Source organism: Schizosaccharomyces japonicus (genome assembly GCF_000149845.2).
Source record: "Schizosaccharomyces japonicus yFS275 unplaced genomic scaffold supercont5.2, whole genome shotgun sequence".
Lineage (NCBI taxonomy): Eukaryota > Fungi > Ascomycota > Schizosaccharomycetes > Schizosaccharomycetales > Schizosaccharomycetaceae > Schizosaccharomyces > Schizosaccharomyces japonicus.
In genome coordinates this window covers 2640303-2657742 of record NW_011627861.1, presented here as the reverse complement: position 1 = coordinate 2657742, position 17440 = coordinate 2640303, and the positions used below count along the sequence as shown (strand labels likewise).

At 42.6% G+C, this 17440-nt stretch overlaps 6 protein-coding genes across 6 annotated transcripts; 2 read left to right on the top strand and 4 right to left on the bottom strand.

Annotated features, from left to right (window-relative positions):
- Positions 1-36: 36 nt before the first annotated feature.
- On the top strand, positions 37-1117 carry SJAG_04310 (THO complex subunit; the record flags this gene model as incomplete). Its single annotated transcript, XM_002175389.1, has 5 exons — positions 37-81; positions 166-222; positions 340-461; positions 562-625; positions 722-1117. The coding sequence occupies 5 exons, from the start codon at positions 37-39 to the stop codon at positions 1115-1117; spliced, it is 684 nt and encodes a 227-aa protein (XP_002175425.1).
- Positions 1118-2374: 1257 nt separating this feature from the next.
- On the top strand, positions 2375-3670 carry SJAG_04311 (PAF family phospholipase A2; the record flags this gene model as incomplete). The annotated part of the gene is made up of 1 exon (XM_002175390.1): positions 2375-3670. One exon carries the CDS (start codon positions 2375-2377, stop codon positions 3668-3670), a length of 1296 nt encoding a protein of 431 aa, XP_002175426.1.
- Positions 3662-6632, bottom strand: SJAG_04312 (AGC/PKA protein kinase Pka1). Its single transcript, XM_002175391.2, has one exon. It carries the CDS (start codon positions 6356-6358, stop codon positions 5111-5113), a length of 1248 nt encoding a protein of 415 aa, XP_002175427.1. The 5' UTR covers positions 6359-6632; the 3' UTR covers positions 3662-5110.
- A 521-nt stretch (positions 6633-7153) lies between these two features.
- SJAG_05329 (anaphase-promoting complex subunit Apc1) lies at positions 7154-11526 on the bottom strand (the record flags this gene model as incomplete). Its single annotated transcript, XM_002175392.2, has 3 exons — positions 7154-7815; positions 8081-10620; positions 10697-11526. The coding sequence occupies 3 exons, from the start codon at positions 11524-11526 to the stop codon at positions 7154-7156; spliced, it is 4032 nt and encodes a 1343-aa protein (XP_002175428.2).
- A 99-nt stretch (positions 11527-11625) lies between these two features.
- Positions 11626-14179, bottom strand: SJAG_04315 (myosin binding vezatin family protein). Its single transcript, XM_002175393.2, has 3 exons — positions 13864-14179; positions 13660-13808; positions 11626-13547 (listed from the first exon to the last, which is right to left on the bottom strand). Exons 1-3 carry the CDS (start codon positions 13913-13915, stop codon positions 11823-11825), a joined length of 1926 nt encoding a protein of 641 aa, XP_002175429.1. The 5' UTR covers positions 13916-14179; the 3' UTR covers positions 11626-11822.
- A 98-nt stretch (positions 14180-14277) lies between these two features.
- Positions 14278-17220, bottom strand: SJAG_04316 (O-mannosyltransferase Ogm1). Its single transcript, XM_002175394.2, has 2 exons — positions 17162-17220; positions 14278-17112 (listed from the first exon to the last, which is right to left on the bottom strand). The coding sequence occupies exon 2, from the start codon at positions 17099-17101 to the stop codon at positions 14729-14731; it is 2373 nt and encodes a 790-aa protein (XP_002175430.1). The 5' UTR covers positions 17102-17112; positions 17162-17220; the 3' UTR covers positions 14278-14728.
- Between the last annotated feature and the right edge of the window lie 220 nt (positions 17221-17440).

Here is a 17440-nt window from a genome sequence, read left to right as displayed (position 1 = left end):
CCTTTACCAAAACGATTGTCTTCAGTGCAAGTTGAAATGTCGCTAGAATTGTCCCTAGATGAGATTATACGACAAGAACGTGTAAGTTTTCATACTCTTTTACTGCCATTGGAGCTTTGTCCTAGGTAATCTTTGGAAATGTAATTTAACGAAATTCACGTGAAGCCGGAAAAGCGTCTAGGTCGCTCAAACAGGATTGAAAAGAAAGACTCTCGACCGAAAGTATGTGATCCATTTCTAGTTACACGTTTAAACGCGTAAGGAAATGCACAATTGTGAAAAAAAAGTTGTGGACATTTGACGCGTCTTCGGCAACAAAATTACTAAACTCATTTATAGCCAAGAAGACGCGGTGCTGGAAGAAGACGTGATTATTATGAGGATGATACGCAGCGCTGGGAGCATGATTTAAGTCAGGATCGGATCGAATCGCGTCCTAGAAGGATTGAACGCGTCAAAAGGTACGCATACTATAATAAACAGGACCAATTGGACGAAAACCAGTTTTGCTTTGTCCAAAAGTTGCTTATTAGAGCTGTTATTGCTAACAATGTTTCGCAGAGACGCTACTAGTCTTGTATCAGTGGACAATATTCACTACGAAGTATCTGAAGAAGAACTCAAGGTAAGTTTCAAGTAAACGGCGACTAATTTGCCAGTTTATTGAAGGAATACTTTATGCAATCCTTTTTTTTCTGTTCCATAAGCTGATACGTTAAAGACGGTATTCGACAGAGTTGCTCCCGTAAAAAATGTGTCGATGAAATTCGATCGTGCTGGTCGTTCCGAGGGCCGATGCACCATCGCTTTTGAAAAAGAGGAAGATGCGAAGCTGGCTGTGGCAGAACTGAACGGTTTTATGTTGCGAGATCGAGGTTTGCATGTCGAGTTACTCGCATCTCGACGACCCACACTTTTGGATCGTATTGAGGGAGATCGTATTCCTTTGCCAATCTCAACAAAACGTTCTCGGCGCCGTACACGCGTCCATAGTGCTCGGCCTCCCAAAACAACTGAAGAGTTAGATCGAGAATTGGATGAGTACCTTCGGAATGGTCAGCAGCCGACCCCGATTACAGATCAAGAAGGCTCAGCTATGGAAGTTGAAAATGACTAGTTCATGAAACATTTGAATGACTTAACACACCTCACTCATTCGCCTTTCAAACTTATACTGTCGCTGACATTGCTACGACACACATCGTTTCATCGCCAACTCCGATTAAAAACGCTCGCCTTTGCTCCTCGGGCTTCGATATCTACATCTCTTATTCACTTTAACGTTTCCCCATCAGTCAACCTTCTTATGATATCATGCCGCTTCAAGAGAGGTCAGTCGTGCTCGCTAAATGATGGCTCTAAAATTTTAAAGCAACAAACGACGACGAATTTCGTCGCATGTGTCGGCCTACTTTTCGCCTCAGCGACAAGTTAGCGTAGTGAGTCTCTCCAAACTCGGCACACGCGATGCCGAGGCTGCTAATTCAGGAGTTTTCTAGACAAGATGGCGGCGACCATCGGTATCAAGTTGGTGTGACAAACAATGATGTCTGCCTCCTTCAGATGACACTTAACGCAGACCTTCACACTCGACAAATTGCTAACTGCCTCTGCGTTGCATCACATAACGTCGAAACTCCCTCGCGACTAGGTTTCCTTTTTCGATTTGTTCTTGCCCCTTTGGCCCCCGTCTCAAACTGCGTTCTCATTCGTTAACTAAACGAGCAACAGCAGCGTGTACCTACTTTCTGTTTGTGCTCTCATTCATACGACAAACTTCACCACTAAACTCGGAGGGTCTCACTACGTAACTGTAACACAAGCAGCGTCTCCCACCTTAACGGCGTCATATTTTCCGACATTTGGTCGTTTCTGCTTGGCAATTGATCGTTCGTTTACTAATTGACAGCTCGAGGGTGCTGTTTCAACAAAGTGCTTTTGACTTGGCTCATTGAAACAGCTGATTCCTGTTCTAAAATTTTCAGAATCGTTTTGCTTGAGAAGTCGGAAATTTTGGTTGGTGCACACGATTTCTTTTTTCTATCTTCTCTGGAATAGCATTTTAATTTCACTTCGTTCATCCTTTTCTTTCTCTGTACGTTCCGCCTTGTTACTTCATCCCCTCGATCTCTGTTGGTTTGTTTATATTTTTTCTTCAACTTCTGTGTGGCTTCTTGGACATCCATTTACTGAAATTGCCCATTAGAATTGGTTTAAAACAGTGCATACAGTGCTTTTGTTAATTGTCCTGTTCTTATTACTATTTTTCTCGATTAATCCTAATCTGCTGTTCATATCTTCAGCTGCAAGCGAGACGCACATTTTGAAACCAGGCATTCTTGAAATTCTGCTGTTTTGGTTATACAGATAAATCATGAAGACTACATTGCCCTCCTACTTTGGACCGTTGCCTGTCGGTTCGTTTGTGTTCGAGCTGAGTGTGCCATCGGAACTCCGTTTAAAATTTGACACAATTGAACCCATGGAGACGTTAAAAGCTCGCATTTTTTATCCCATCGATCCCAACCAACCACATTCTACGCGTGACGATGAGTACTGGTCGTGCTTCCGCGAGGGAATGCCTGCAGAATCAAAGGGCATTCGTCGCATGGCTTTTCATTTATGTTCCTTGTATTTTGCCAATACGACTCTCCCTATTTACGATGGTCAATTATGCTTGCCGGCGGATAACGGGAAACTGCCCGTTGTTATATTCTCCCATGGTTTGATGGGCAACCGCAACATATACTCTACGCTTTGTGGAAGTCTTGCTGCTTATGGTATTGTCGTGGTCGCAATGGAACATCGTGACCACTCTGCAATCATAACAACAGTTCGTGACCCTGCCGTCGCAGATGAGAAACCACACGTCATTAACTATCATGACCTTGGTGACCTGTACTCTAAGAAGACTGAAGTCAAGCAACAACATCGTCTCCTGTTTCGTTTGCGCGAAATTCAGCTTGCCATCCGGGCGTTACGTAACATAAATGAGAAAGGTGCTATCTGGCCCGGCTCGCCAGTCGAATTTTCTACAAGTGCAACACACTATGAACCGGTTCTCCTTGCACTTCGCAACCGTTTGCAAGTGGGAAAAGGTGAAATAATGCTTGCTGGGCATTCCTTCGGAGCAGCAACCTCTGTTTTCATATCCAGATACGCCGAACCTTCTCCCATTGAAGGTTACCCCACAAAAGAAGATGTTAAATGTCTCATGCTTTATGACATATGGATGCTTCCCGTTGTGCAATTAAACGTCTCCGCACTGGAACACAAAACCATTATTATCATTTCACATGAGTTCCGAAACTGGACTGAAAATTTCTCCGCTTTGCGTGATTGGACACGCATTGATACACAACAAAATGAAGAGAGTGGAGCTATGAAACAGGAACGCCTTGCCACGATAAAGGTTCCTCATCTTTCTCGTCTATTCATCTTCCACGGCACCGCCCACAGCTCCCAAAGCGATGTGCATCTTGTCTCGCCGACACTGTTGAAGCGCATATTTCGTGTGAATGTGGAGGCAGATCCTAATACTGCTATGGACATCAATGTCCGTGCTTCTGTTCAGTTCCTTCGCGAAAATGGCGTTCAAAACCTTCATGGAAAGGAAGAACCTAAAGCTTTAGTGAGCGGAGCTGTCGCAGGATGGGAGGAAATTGTATGAACCAAGCCATAATGACGTGTTCAGTGCATCTATTATTTCGCAACGCTACTTCATTTTCCTTAAAAGTATGCGTTCATTATACCGCTAATACTGTCTATGTTCTTCATTCACTCCTACCAAATTGTGTATGTACCCCGTGCTCAATGGTCAAAAATTATCCATCTACTTCAGCTTACTACCCTCCCCCAGCTTTGCGTATCTGTAATGATGATGGATTTCCTGTAGAGTTCTTATTTCCGTTCCAAACACCCAGAGACATACTATTACTTTAGACGTTTGTTGGTTTTACCACTGGTGTGTGATTTTTGGTTGATTGCTGTTTTCCATTTTCTGTCTATTTTTTTCTCTTTCTTTTTCTCTTTCTTACTCGACGAGAGATGTATAAATAACATGAATAGTGATGATAAAGCTGTGTGTGGGTTTGTCACAACATAGTCCTTTCCTAATTTGTACGGGTTGGAGATTATTAAGGTGTAACGGGGCTGTCTCACTACTACAAAACATGTCCATTAAGTAGAAAGGCAATGACGAAGGTTGAGTAAATTTCCTATGACATTTCTTCGGCAATTGAGAAATACATTTTTAAATGGAGCAAAGGGGGGCGGGGCGTGTTAGACGAGAAATAAATTAGCTCTTAAAGAAGAAGGACAAGGATGTCACTCGATAGAAGGGATGCCACGTAAATAAGCAACCACTTGTTGACCTCAGTGGTCATCACTTCATTAAACATAGAGTTGACTCGAGTTTTATCGAGAATTCATATCGCAGCTTTCATTAAATGGTAAGTATATAAGATCCTCCTCCAATTTCAACCGCTATGGTTGAGTTTTTGATTTTATTGCTCCTCCGGCACGGCAGTAATTTTCGAAAAATATAGGGGAGATAGACCCCACAATAAGACTTGGTTTGTACAGCGTGAAGTCAAATTCCCGTTCTCCGCAACGAGAAGTTGAATATGTTGATTTGTAACTCTACCAGCCAATTGGACTAGCAGGAAATGGACAATTTCCTGCCCCACTCATAGCAGCCCCTCCTTAAGGCAGAACGACGTGTAAAAAATAAGCAAGAAAAATGCCGCTATTTTTTGTCACAGTCAATTGCTCTGCTTATTCTTCCAAATTAATGAGTACAGCAAAGCGTGAAACAGGAATAAACGAAAAACAGACACTTAATGTTCTGACTTTTAAAAGAAGAGAAAAGGAAGTTTACCAAATAACTGTCAAGTATAAATGTTCTTCTGAGTGGAAACAAAAAAGGAAAAGAAAATGTACCCGCTATCTCAAACGCTGCAAGTAAACCATTAAAAGAAAACATTCTATGTTGACGAGATACAAGCTCACACACATAGGAGCTGCCGAGAGAGAAATAAAATGCAATGCGTAGTCATGAAGCGTTACAAAAAAAGATAAGAGTGCGAAAGTAGTGTAACTTTTTGAACAATCAAAAGTCTTGGAACAACTCAGTGAACTGGGGCGACGTGTTGTCTCCATAATCAAGAGGGGCGTCAGCATAAACTTCAAATTGGCTCGAGTCGCCAGTGCCAGCACGGATGGGCGGTACATAAGGTACCTCAACTTTACGAGTAAGGATAGATTCCCAGTTGATATCCTCAAACCATGGGTGAAGAATAATATCTAAGCTGCCGTTCTTTAGGTTACCATACCGCTTAGATAGATCACGCTGCAGTAACCGAGAAATAAGGTCTGTTGCCAAGGGAGAAAAGTGTGAAGGGTACTTCACTGTAGATTCGAGGATGTTTTCGTATAATTTCATAGGATTGTTTGAGTAAAACGGAGGATATCCAGCCAACATCTCAAACAATAGGATGCCCAGAGACCACCAATCCACGGCCTTATTATAGGGCTTCAAGGAAATGATTTCGGGAGCAAGATAGTCCGGTGTTCCGCAGAGTGTGAAGCAGTTTCCTTGAGAAACATTTTTTGCAAAGCCAAAATCGACAATCTTGACATGTCCACCACGGTCAAGCAAAAGGTTTTCCGGCTTTAAGTCACGGTACACGATCTGGTTGTGGTGCAGATAATCGAGTGCCAAAATAACTTCTGCAGCGTAAAATCGAGCAACTCGCTCGGGAAACCGATGACATTTCCGCAATAGAGAAAATAACTCGCCGCCCTCCACGAAATCCATTACCATAAATAGATTCCGTGCATCCTGAAATGTGCCCCAAAGAATAGTGATGAACGGGTGTTGTACACGCGAAAGGATTTGTCGTTCATCACACGAATGCTCCACCTGCTTCATTTCAACAACCTTTCGCTTTTCGAGCACTTTAATGGCGTAAAAGAGATGGTTATGTTTTGACTGCACCAAATGAACTCGGCCAAACGAACCCGTACCGAGAGTCCGAGAAAACGAAAAATCCTCCATGTTATAACGTCCCTTCGTTTGATGTGTTTGAGGCCGAATTCTTTTTCGTTGGAGATCGAGTAAAGGCATAATACGAGCACCGCGTATTTCTCGTTGCCGTTGCTTCTCAAGCTCCTCTGGTGTGATCACCAGTTCATCATTCTTTTCATTAAACCTCCCCTCCTCCGTATCGGTTCGATTTGGAACAGTATCCTCATTCCATGCATGAGGAGCCATCTCGTATTTTTTTTGAGTCCGTCCCTCTTCAAAGGGCTGTTGCTCACGTATTCCGCTATTAGCTGACATGTACTTGACCTCCATGGCTTCTGTATTATCCACAAAGGCTTTTTTACATTGGTTTCTTAAGACCTGCTGTTTATGTTCGTAACTCCTTTGTATGTTGTCCAATTCACGCCGTTTTTTTTCACAGTTCGTGTACACGCTTCTCTGAGTTCCTCTACGCACTAAACAATTTCTTTTATCCAGTTGAATTGCTTGAGCTGGTGCACGCTGGCTAAAGCTAAGGTCTATGTAAACCGTGGAAATGGGAGGGTGAATCTGCTATAGCATGTTGTCATAGCTGCGTCGACCTCCGTCATACTGCTTAAAGCCCTTTTTGCTTATCATTCGTATCAACTGCGATGAGATAAGCCAATGCGTAGTTTTGACGTCACGTTTGCGGCCCCAGTCAATCACGTCTCTAGGAACCCCGCTCTCCGGTTCTCAAACGTCATACATGCAGCAGGATTTTCGTCTCCAAGAGAAAACTTCAAGAAAGTAAGACAGAAAACAGTAATTAATAAAAACTAAAAAAAATAAATAATATGTGTATTAAAACTGTTCTGACTATCTCTCTGATTTTTTAACGAATTTAGCGACCTGAAACAATGGAATTCAGAAAATTTCGGCAATCACATGTCGTCATATTCGCAGAGGGGTCGGCAAGTACACCAGACAAAGTCAATTGGCTTATAGCAGTCACCTTAAATCTACCGAGAAACTTTATTTTCGTGATGTCACTGACAACATAAATGCAAGTACGAATAAGAATGTTGATGAGCAAGTGGGTCGCGTTCCGGATGGAGGAGGGGAAATTGGTGAGTTGTGCGGAGTAAGTTAATGAGATACAATCGAGCTTTCATCGTCGTTTAGGAAGGGTTGCCACAGCTGGATATTGAGCTGTTCGGCAAATTCTTGAGACAGGAAAGAGAACTGCCGACCATTCATTTTGTTTGCCAAAACTCCGGTCCAGCATGCCTCAAAGAATTGGATAAGGATTCTGATGCTGACAAGTTGATCGCGATCATCTTCGTCGTAGGAAGGTTGCAATGAAAGTTGTAATGCGTGTCGCTGGCTCATTCCCGTAGAGGCGTTAACAACGTCACTGAGGATGGATTTGTTTTCCTTGAAGGCGAGACTATCAATAAGAAGTTCTTGAAGATACTCGTTTGCCTCGTCTTGTTTGGTTTCCAAAACAAGTGTTCCTTGCTCTGTAATGGACTGTGTAAATGGAACGAGCGCAATTACTTGTGAACGCTTCATTTGCTCAACATTTCGCTTTTTTGAAAAATCGACTTTAAACTTCCAGTACTTGTCACTTAAACTTTCCAGGCTGTGCAACTCCTCGAATGGAGGTAGCAGAACAGGAGCTTCCACCTTTTGTACTTGTTGATGAACGGTAACTAGCTTAAATGGAACGACACAGGGAGAACCGTTTTCACGATTGACGGGAATTAGGCAACGACGTTCCACAGCAAGGACCCAAAGATTTCGAAATGCTTGTAAATGCATATGGTTTTCAAGAGGATGTGTTGGGAAATGAGGATACAGAGATATGAGTAACGCGGCAATAGACAGGTTGTCTCGGAAAGGGAGCATGTTCCTTTACCAAGAGATAAAAGTCCGATGGCCATGTGTACTGCCATCTGGAAACCATAGTTTCTCACTTCAATTCTCCCGTGCATGTATCGCATCGTTGAAGAAGAGCTAAATCACCAAAACCCGCCATGACACATGCACATGAAATTGCAGCAACAGCCGTACAACGAATCATAGTCACATAAGTGACTCTCTCGTCGTGTGTCTTCGCTGGTATGCCACATAAACGTAAAAAGCTGTCGAAGAAATTGAGCAAGATATCCCGTGCCATTGTATTTCCAGTACCGGCAAACCGAATACCGAGCGAGAAGCATATTCCAGCAATAACATTATACAGCATTAAGTCCTCCGATGAAAGAATGGTTTTTTCTTTAAGGTCAAATTGGGGAAGCATGATATCAGGAATTTGGCTCTTCACCCATTCATAGTCAGCTCGAACCTCATCCCATAGAATTAGGTTTTTTCCCGTAATTCTAAGCATCAAAAGGTCAGGACGGTAGAATCCTAACAGATATTTTGATTTTGGAATATCAATTTTCTTCGCAATCACTCGATCATTCGTTTTAAGGTATAATAATGTGAGTGCCATAATTGCGCCTGGAGAACTTGTCTCGAGATTTTCATTCGGATATTCCCTCGTTAACCGGTGATGCAGCTTTTCAGCTAACTGCAAATCAGCCATTCCAGGAAGGTTAGCACCTTTTCCCAGGTTGATTAGGCCAAGAGCAAATCCAGCAGCAAGTTTGTAACCTTCGTTATGGTAATCATTGTTTTTCGTAGAACATAAAACTTCATTAAGCGTGACTTCCGACATGCGTCGGTGACAAGTACCGTAATACAGCAAACCGATGCCAAGCAACCCAGCAGTTTGCGTCAATGGCGACAGATTTAGCTCGTTGGCGTCCACAGGCAACAAAGCCAGTATATGCACACTGAGCAGTTTTGTAATTTTAGCATCCATCGTTCCCATGTACGATGCGGAAAGTCCAAGTAATAGACCAATACTGGTCAGCGTGTGCTTACTCGTTAGATATACGAACGAATGCCATGTCGCCAGCGACTTAAGATGGCCATTCAGTCCAAGTCCAAGTAAGAAACCAGCATGGTATGTTGTTAATGTGTCTGGTCTATTGAACATGATCCAGCTTGTATTCACTTCCTGAGAATCTTTACAAACAGAAAGCCCAAGTGCCACACCCGCATGAAATTCAGCCCATTCTGTAATATTCTTACTGAAAAACTCCTTCTCAGGCTGAATTATTGTCTTTGAAGGTGTAAACCGGACAGAGTATTCGAACGGTTGAGGAACCATTACTTCAGTAGGGAGAGGGTCTCTTGAGCCAAAACGCATCATTCCAGCTCCAATTGGAATAGAAATAGTACGAATAACAATGCTTTGAACGACATTTTGCTGACGTGTAACAACATCTCTTCCGCCAACATTGAACGATTCAAGAGAAACTGTAACTTGCCGAGTAAAAGATAGTAGCTTTTCCACTTCCTGCATACGCTTATCGTTTCTAAACAGCAATGCTGAAAAATCGGACTCTGCACTTCTGACATCAGAGTCAACTAAACTTGGATCAATAACATTTGTTGTGATGTTTCTAATCTCTTCTTTGGTTTCTTGCTCAGCATTTTGAGAGTTTATTGGCGTAGGTTCTCCATTTAGAAAACTATCGATATCCAGCCGATTAACAAGCTTAAGCTCTTCAGACTCCCAAGAAGAAGGACAATTTTCGGCTGCAATGGAAAGGATTGTTTGAAATATGGCAGACAAACCTTCCGGGAAACGATTTATGATCTTCCGTTGCAAACCAAGTTGCACCATTTCTTCGACCAAAAGTGTTATCGAAATATCAGGGTTCAAAAGGGAGTCCCAGAAGCTTAGTACAGAACGCATCAATGGAAATAAGTTCATCGTTTTAGGCGAGAGTTCAAAGTACTGAGGGCCATGAAAGGGTTGGATTTTTTGGGATAGTAGAGTCGTTAAAAGCCATTGCATAATAGAAGGAATTACAGGAGGTTCATCAATTGAAATGTTCATGCTTACGTTGTAGCCGGGGTTCGGTTGAGTAACGTCGGCTGAATAATATTGTACATAAGATTGCCATTTTACCCATTTTGCTAACTGATAAAGCAGTTCGGCTAGATGTTCCTTTTGCAATCTGAGAGTAGAATTAAGTCGCATCTCTTCGCAAACAAAGTGTAAGCATATAAGAATGTGGCCCAGGTAATTATTTAAAGGGGTATAGTCTTGTAGGTTTTTCAGCTGTAACGAAAGTGAGATTAGCTTGCTAAAACTAATATGACCAAAGAGGCAATCTTCCAAAGACTCACTGTCAGTCTTGGTAACGCTGGCAAAAGTTAAAAAACACGAAAGAAATGAACAGTCTAACGCTTCAGATTCATTCATTTCATGCTTCAGTAGCAAATAAACAAAACCCGTATAAATAATTTCGTAAGCCTTGACAGGAAGAATTCTTCTCATAGTAGCTAGACACCACTGGACCAATGTGCTTGACGATACAATATCAATACTCAAGTACCGTTCTTCATTTTTCTCAGTCGTAAGTAACAGACTACGACCTGCAACACGCATAGCGACATATGTACCGGCAATGGTCAATGACGGTGACATGGGAGATTCTAGGCTTACTTTTCCATTAGCAGACAGCACAGCAACCCTTTCGAAGATGCTTTGTCTCAACGACAGTGATTTTAATCGCGTTCATTTGAACAATATCCAAGAAAAATGGGGCAACTTGCCCTTCTGCAGACGAAATAAAATCATATATCCCCTTTTTAGTTGAGGGAGTCATAACTGTTACGACGAGGACGCCATTTACTGTTATTGAGTTAAAATGCTTGGCTCCCGCCAAAGGAAAGGATTCAAGATGAGTAAAGAGCACCGATGTCCGCAGGCTTTGGTCATCCAGTTTGTTCAGAAAGTTGCTATTGCCATTAACTCCGTAAAAGCATGAATCACACCGGTCATTTCCCGTGAGCAATCCGCTAGCAGCTTGCTTTTTTTTATCTAGTTTGGAAGACAGCTGATGGTCATTTTGTTCAGCAGCTGAACATCCCCAGAATGAAAGTCGTTTATCCCGTTCGCTATATGTGACAACAATGTTCTCGGTGTTGTACACAATGCTGTCACAAAGTTTTAATTTATGTTTTCCTTCTGTTGCGACCAAACTAAGTTCTTCCAACGGGCCTGTAAGACAGAAAATGTGAGGCATTGGATTTTCTGTATCTTCACTTTTTGCCAGACATCGCTCTAAAAGAACGCCATATGGAGAATTCCAAACACTTTTCACCGTGAAAGGTACATTTACAATGAAATAGTCGCTAGAATTTTCGGTTAAATTAAAAACATAACCAATGTCCTCGAGTAAAACGACAATTGACTTTGTACCAGGTTCAAACTCGCAAAGAATAGTAGCATGAATAGCTTGGTGCTCAACTGAAAAGTCGAAATTCCAATACTCCCGGCCTTTTTTTAAATATGAAACTTTGGTACCTTCAACTTCAAGTCGATCCGTTTCGTCAAAATCAGCTTGCTGTTCATAAAACTTGTCATCTATTTTGGTTGCATGAAGCTCTAACATGACTTTATGATCTAAAATAATGAGTTCTCGTGCAACTCACAGACGTAATGGCTTTTTGCTCTGGACAAAGGTGCCGGTGTACGGTCTGTTTACATGAAATGCTAAGAAAGATAGAGGTACCAATCTTATTTCGGAGACATAAACATTACCATAATTGTAGTAAAATAGACTAATATATAAAACAAGCTGAGCATTGCGTTTTTTGATGTTTTACATTCAATCTAAACTTCATTAAGTTTTCATATTTTTTCAGTCTAGTTTAATAGTTATACATATTAGAAAAGAAAAAAGGGCCATTAACAAAGGAGATGAGTCTTATCCGCCTGTTTGCGCTGCGGTAAGACACTTTTTAATTCATCCACTACTGTAAAAGTATTCATCGCAAACGACTGAGATTTCCGACGTTGATGCGCCGGAGAACTATCAACATCAAGAGCAGTACTCTTTCGATCCCCGACACACGGACTTAAATCGTCTTGAACAACATCAACCGCCGCCTTGGTCACCGTTTCAATATGCCCGACAAATGGTTTCGATTCAGCTGCGATAAACATGTCTTCACTTGCTGAGCTGTCATCCACTCCATCTTTTGAACACGAGGAAGGCAAAGAGCCAAAACGCTTGGAGTCAAAGATAAAAGCATCCTCCGCAAGACCTTCATCTTCTGAAGCAATATAAGAATCGTCGGTCATACGGGAATAACGTTTTACTCGAAGTTGATTTTGCGTTGCTTGGAGTGAATTCATCACGGAACGATAAGACTCCCATTGAGTTTGTAGTTTCTTCAATTTCTCACCCATTTCCTCAAAGGTAGCAATAGCATGAGTTTGTGTTCGGAAATCTGTCTTTTCTTCCAACAAATGTGAGAATCCCTCGAGAATAAAAGACATAATTAATTCTACACGTTGAACAGAATTTGTGAACGAGTATAAATCTCGATTTTGTTGAAAACAAAGACTCCGACGACGCGCAGTGGTTGAGTCTGACTCAGTAACTTCCATTTGCGGAGCAACATAATCACTAACGTACGCTGAATGTTGAATCGTTCCCACCGTTGTACGAAGAGATCTTGAAAGCCGGGCAAGTGCTTGAAAAACACTCTCCCAGACAAGCACCTCTTGTAGCGATCCATTCAATTGAATTGAGAGCATGTTGCAAAGTAACTGCTTGCACAGTACGACCAAATCACGAAACTGAGCCCGAAGTCGGAGTAGTACTTCAGTAGCAGCTTCCTCCTCACTCGAACTTCCGTCAAAAGCGCTGCTTAATGATGCAACATGGCGAACTCGAGTCTGCGTCACTGGTGAGCTAAAGGAGGAGTTAGATTCTTCGGCATCAGGCTCACTTGAAGGCAGACGATACAGGGAAAGCAATTGCTCCAATGCTGGTGAAGTAAGAGGATGTAGTTTTTTCAGTGCTGAATGATAAGCTTGCTTTAAACAGGACAGCTGATGTAGCGTGACATCTGAAAATGCGACATAAGAAGTGTGATGGCGTTTCTCATACGCCGGGGATGGGACTTCAGAACGCGGCGACTTGAAGTATATGTGTAATTCTTTTGTATAGATAGATGAATAAGCTTTATTCACCACATACTCCAAATCTTGAATAGAATCAACCAGTCGATGCAAATTCAGCAAAGCTTGACCACGCGAACGTCTGACACACCAGCGACTTCCAGAAACAAGTACGCTATTTCCGAGGGTGCAAAGGATAATGAGTTTCCGGGCGAATGAAGGGAGAAAACGAGTAAGAAAGGTTGGATGAAAGTGTAAACAGTAGAAAACAAGCAGACAGATAACTCCGTATGTAATTATTTCTTTCCTTGTCTGCGAAAAAGCTCTTTGGCCAAAACTTTTTACATTAGGAGGAACATTATCGCCTGAGGGGCGTCCTTTATTAATGAATCTTGTTTTCAAACCATGCTCTCCGACAAGCAACTGGGACGTGTGGACAATGTACTCAAAATTATCAAGAAACTGGACAGTTTCTGATGGAGGAATTGCCGGGTGGAAAAATGACTGTTCGAGTTAGTAAGGCACTGAGAAGACAAGGGTAGGTTCGTTATCCATTCTCAACAAACAGTATAAAAAACCTCAAAAGTTAATTAAAAATGCTTGAGCAACAACATACACGCAGGTTATGGACAAGACAGTTTTTCCAAAACTCATGCAAGGCTGTCCACCAGTGTTCACACTGTTTTAGAAGAGTTGTCACCCATCCAGCAGAAATCGGGGTATCATTTGATGCAGACCAGCAGGATTGATGAGTCGAATTCAGTTCTGGCTATTAGAAGGGCGTTCAATACAACGAAAAGTGTTATTGATGGGATCGTACCTTCGTCATGTTCCTGCGAGGGTGTTTTATCAAAATTTAATTGTCCGGCCATATACTGCAATCATTTGGGACTCTCTCCAAATGACATCAATTCTACACAGAACGTAAAGAATAACGCTGTAAATTATCGGTAGAATGGGACAACTGTCGATACGTATGACGCCGTTTTGGTATCACCGAAACTGTCAACTCGTTGACGGTAGGTGCAGAAGGTAAACGTGGTGGATGCGAAGTTTAAGGTTCTCTCCAGTAAACTAACAAATCTAATCGTGCTTTAGATAGGAAAAAGTGGACCCTGAGCCTTATTCGCGTGTAAACAAACACAAACAAGTCAACTTCGGAATTTGCGGACCAGTACATTTTATCTTGTACGGGACCAGTAGCGCTAGTCTTGTTACTCTAGACAAAATACGGCCATTGGCAGCTTTTAGTGTCTCACGCTATTTAAGCAGTTCACACTGGAGGCATATATCATAATATTAACGTCTGTTACAAATGATTAGGACACAGTGAACTAGTTACAGAGTTGTATGTAAGTCGTTATACTACACACGCATACACACACTCTCTATCTCAGCACTTTTCAGGGCTGGAAAAGCCATCGTTGTAATGCTAGCCAACCCTGCGCGAAAGGGACTGAGAGCGTAATAAATTAGACACGTGTGAATCCAATCAAATCACGTCGCATAAGAAATCAGCTAGTATTCAATCGCTAGCTTCATGAATTGATGTAGGCAGCGTGTATTAGATTTTGCTGGGAAGAAAATGGACGAGAGTTCAAAAGGTGCGAAATTCGTGCCAAAAAGAATGAAAGCAGGATGATTGTCGTTCTAGTAGTTTCATGCTAGTTCCTGTTACGCATTGTTTACAGAGCCTTCAGAAGCTCCTCCTGCTGTTGTTGAGCCTTGGCGACTGGATCTTCCTCATTTTCGAAAAAGATATCGAATTTGAAGTTATAGCGAGCAGGGTCATCAAGGTTCGCGTTTTTAAGAGTGTCAAAGTGGAAGGCCATAGGAGCGGCCTTGGCATAGTTGGCGGGCGTGTCATGAATGGCATCGGATTGGTACATACCGGGCTCATCCAGGTATGTGTTGCAGTTGAAGTCCCATGTACCAGCAAGTTCAAGCTTACCACAAGTCTGCTTGTTTATGGGTTGCATGTAGGTAAAGGGGGCATACAAACGATAGACAGTAATTGCGCTCAAGATCAATCCAATGGTAAGTGCGTACATAAGAGAACGTCTCTTAACAACTTCAGTTTCGACAAACGACCAGCCGTTTGCCAAGGCAATGATACCAAAGTAGAGGGATGGCAAGTAATGATAGATGAAAACGCGGTCGTTTTCGAGAATGTAAGGGAAAAGATGAATCAACCAACCCAGAACAAACTTACCCATGTTCCACTCGTAGAAGAAAGCGATGCGTGGCAATTCTTGATAACCGAGCTGGTAGTTGAGCAAAAGCAAAACTTGGACGACAGCAAAGAAAAGCACAAAAGTGATGACGGCATACCAAACAACAGGGTTACCCATGAAGTAAACTTGGGTATGCTCGTCAACCAAAAAGCGAAGGGGTCGCATCAAAAAGGGCCAACTCAAGGCATGGCTCTCGAAAGGATGACCATCACCCAATTCGCGATCCTTGCCCCACATAAGCTTGTTCACTTCGACAAACTTTTGCCAGAAATTAGGCTTGTTGAAACCAATCTTGCGCGCAGTAGGCGCACGCTTATCATCAATATTTTTCTCAACGTACCAAACCGTATTACGTTTGTTGCAGTAAGTACAACAAGTAACCTCGCGTTGGTTTTCACCCCACTTGGGCAAGTGATAACGGGTAGAGAACAATTGGCAGCCACTCCAGACGTGTACGAGTTGGAAACGAGTGTTCAATGCCTCAACGACATCGGTAGATTTGTTGTTGGACTTCTCGGGAATGATCTCAATGCGGAAAAGATCATTGTTGTCACCAGCGAAACCGGGGAATCCATAGGCACTGGCTTCCTTTTGCCAGTCCACATCGCTAACGGAGGGCTTGTGTTCGTGAGAATGCAAGCATCTGCCGGTAGCAAGGTGACGAAGACGAACGACGCTACGATCCTTAAGCAGCTCAGGAACACCGGTATCGTTTTCGAGGGGCGTCTCTCGCTCGATAACCCAAAGAGTGTTGTAGTCTTGTTCGGGTACAAGGGTAATTTGTTGTTGCTTGCTTCCAGCAGGGTAGTCGAGACGGTGAGAATGGAGATATCCACGCTCATGGTTGAGATTGCGAATGGAAACAATGCTGCCGTAGGCAACCTCGGCGATTTGCTCTTCAAAGTCATTACCGTCCAAAGAGTACTTGAGCTCTTGGCTCACGACCTGTTGACCGGGACCACTACGAGTCAAAATCTTAAAGTGAACCGCGAAAACAGCAAGGTAAATGAGCAGGGGAGTAACAATTAAACCGAAAGCATAATGTACAGCGTAACGAATAATTTGACAGGTGGTGGTATTGATGTCACCGAGCAGACCCCACAGATGGAAAAGGGCAAGGCACAACAGCCAGACCATTGTGAACACGCCGGACAGCTTGGTACTGACAGCGAGACCAAGCAAAACACCGACAGAAAGCAAGCGGATATTCCATTGAAGGCCCAATGGGCGAGACTTGCAGTGCTCAAATGCAGTCCAAGCGAAAGTAGTAGCTGCAATGAAAAACAGGGCGGGCATTTCAATCATAACATAACGACTCATGCTAATGAGACCATTGTCATAGGCAACAAACGAGGCAGCAAGAAGGGAAGCGGCCTTCGATTTCGTTGTGTTTCGAACAGTAAAGTAAGCAAGGGGAACGAGCAAAGATCCAAACACAACAGAGCACAAGCGCATGGAACCAATAGGAATGTTGTCGCCGTACTCAGCACCAGTAGCCTCCAATGATTCTAAGCTGCCATTAAATCCGGTAAACGCAGCAACCAGACCAAAAATAATCTTAGCAAGTGGAGGATACACATCCATAACAAAAGACTTCTTGGCATAGCCAAGAGCAAGTCGAACAAAGTTTAATTCCTCGAAAACAACCTTGGTAGGATTCAAAAATCGATAGAAACGAATGAAAAAAGAGATCACTGTAAGTCCGAGAACAAGAACAATGTCTGAAACATCCTTCTTCCCTTCATTCTTAACAACTTTGGGAGTGTACAGAGGCTCATTTTTGTTCTTCTTCGAGGACGCACCCCTTTTGTTTTTTGGTGCCATACTTCCACGTTCTACAAACAATACCTAGTTAGTTATACTCAAATATCAACCAAAACACACATTGAAAACGTACACAGCAAACCAGTTGGTATGGGTTACAGCGAAGTATTCCATAGGGCTTTGGTGTTGTCATCCCCAAAGCAAAGTGGGATAAGTGGGGCACTGAGCTAGGCAGCTGTAGAAGTAGAAAGACATATAACAGAAGTGATGACAAGAACGTTAAGGATAGCGTTCTGCCTGGTATCTAGCAACTACAGTTCCGCATATGTATTCTAAATTTTTGTGCCTTTTGGATTATGAAGTTAATTACGCTCAAGTTGCGAAAACATAACTCTCTCT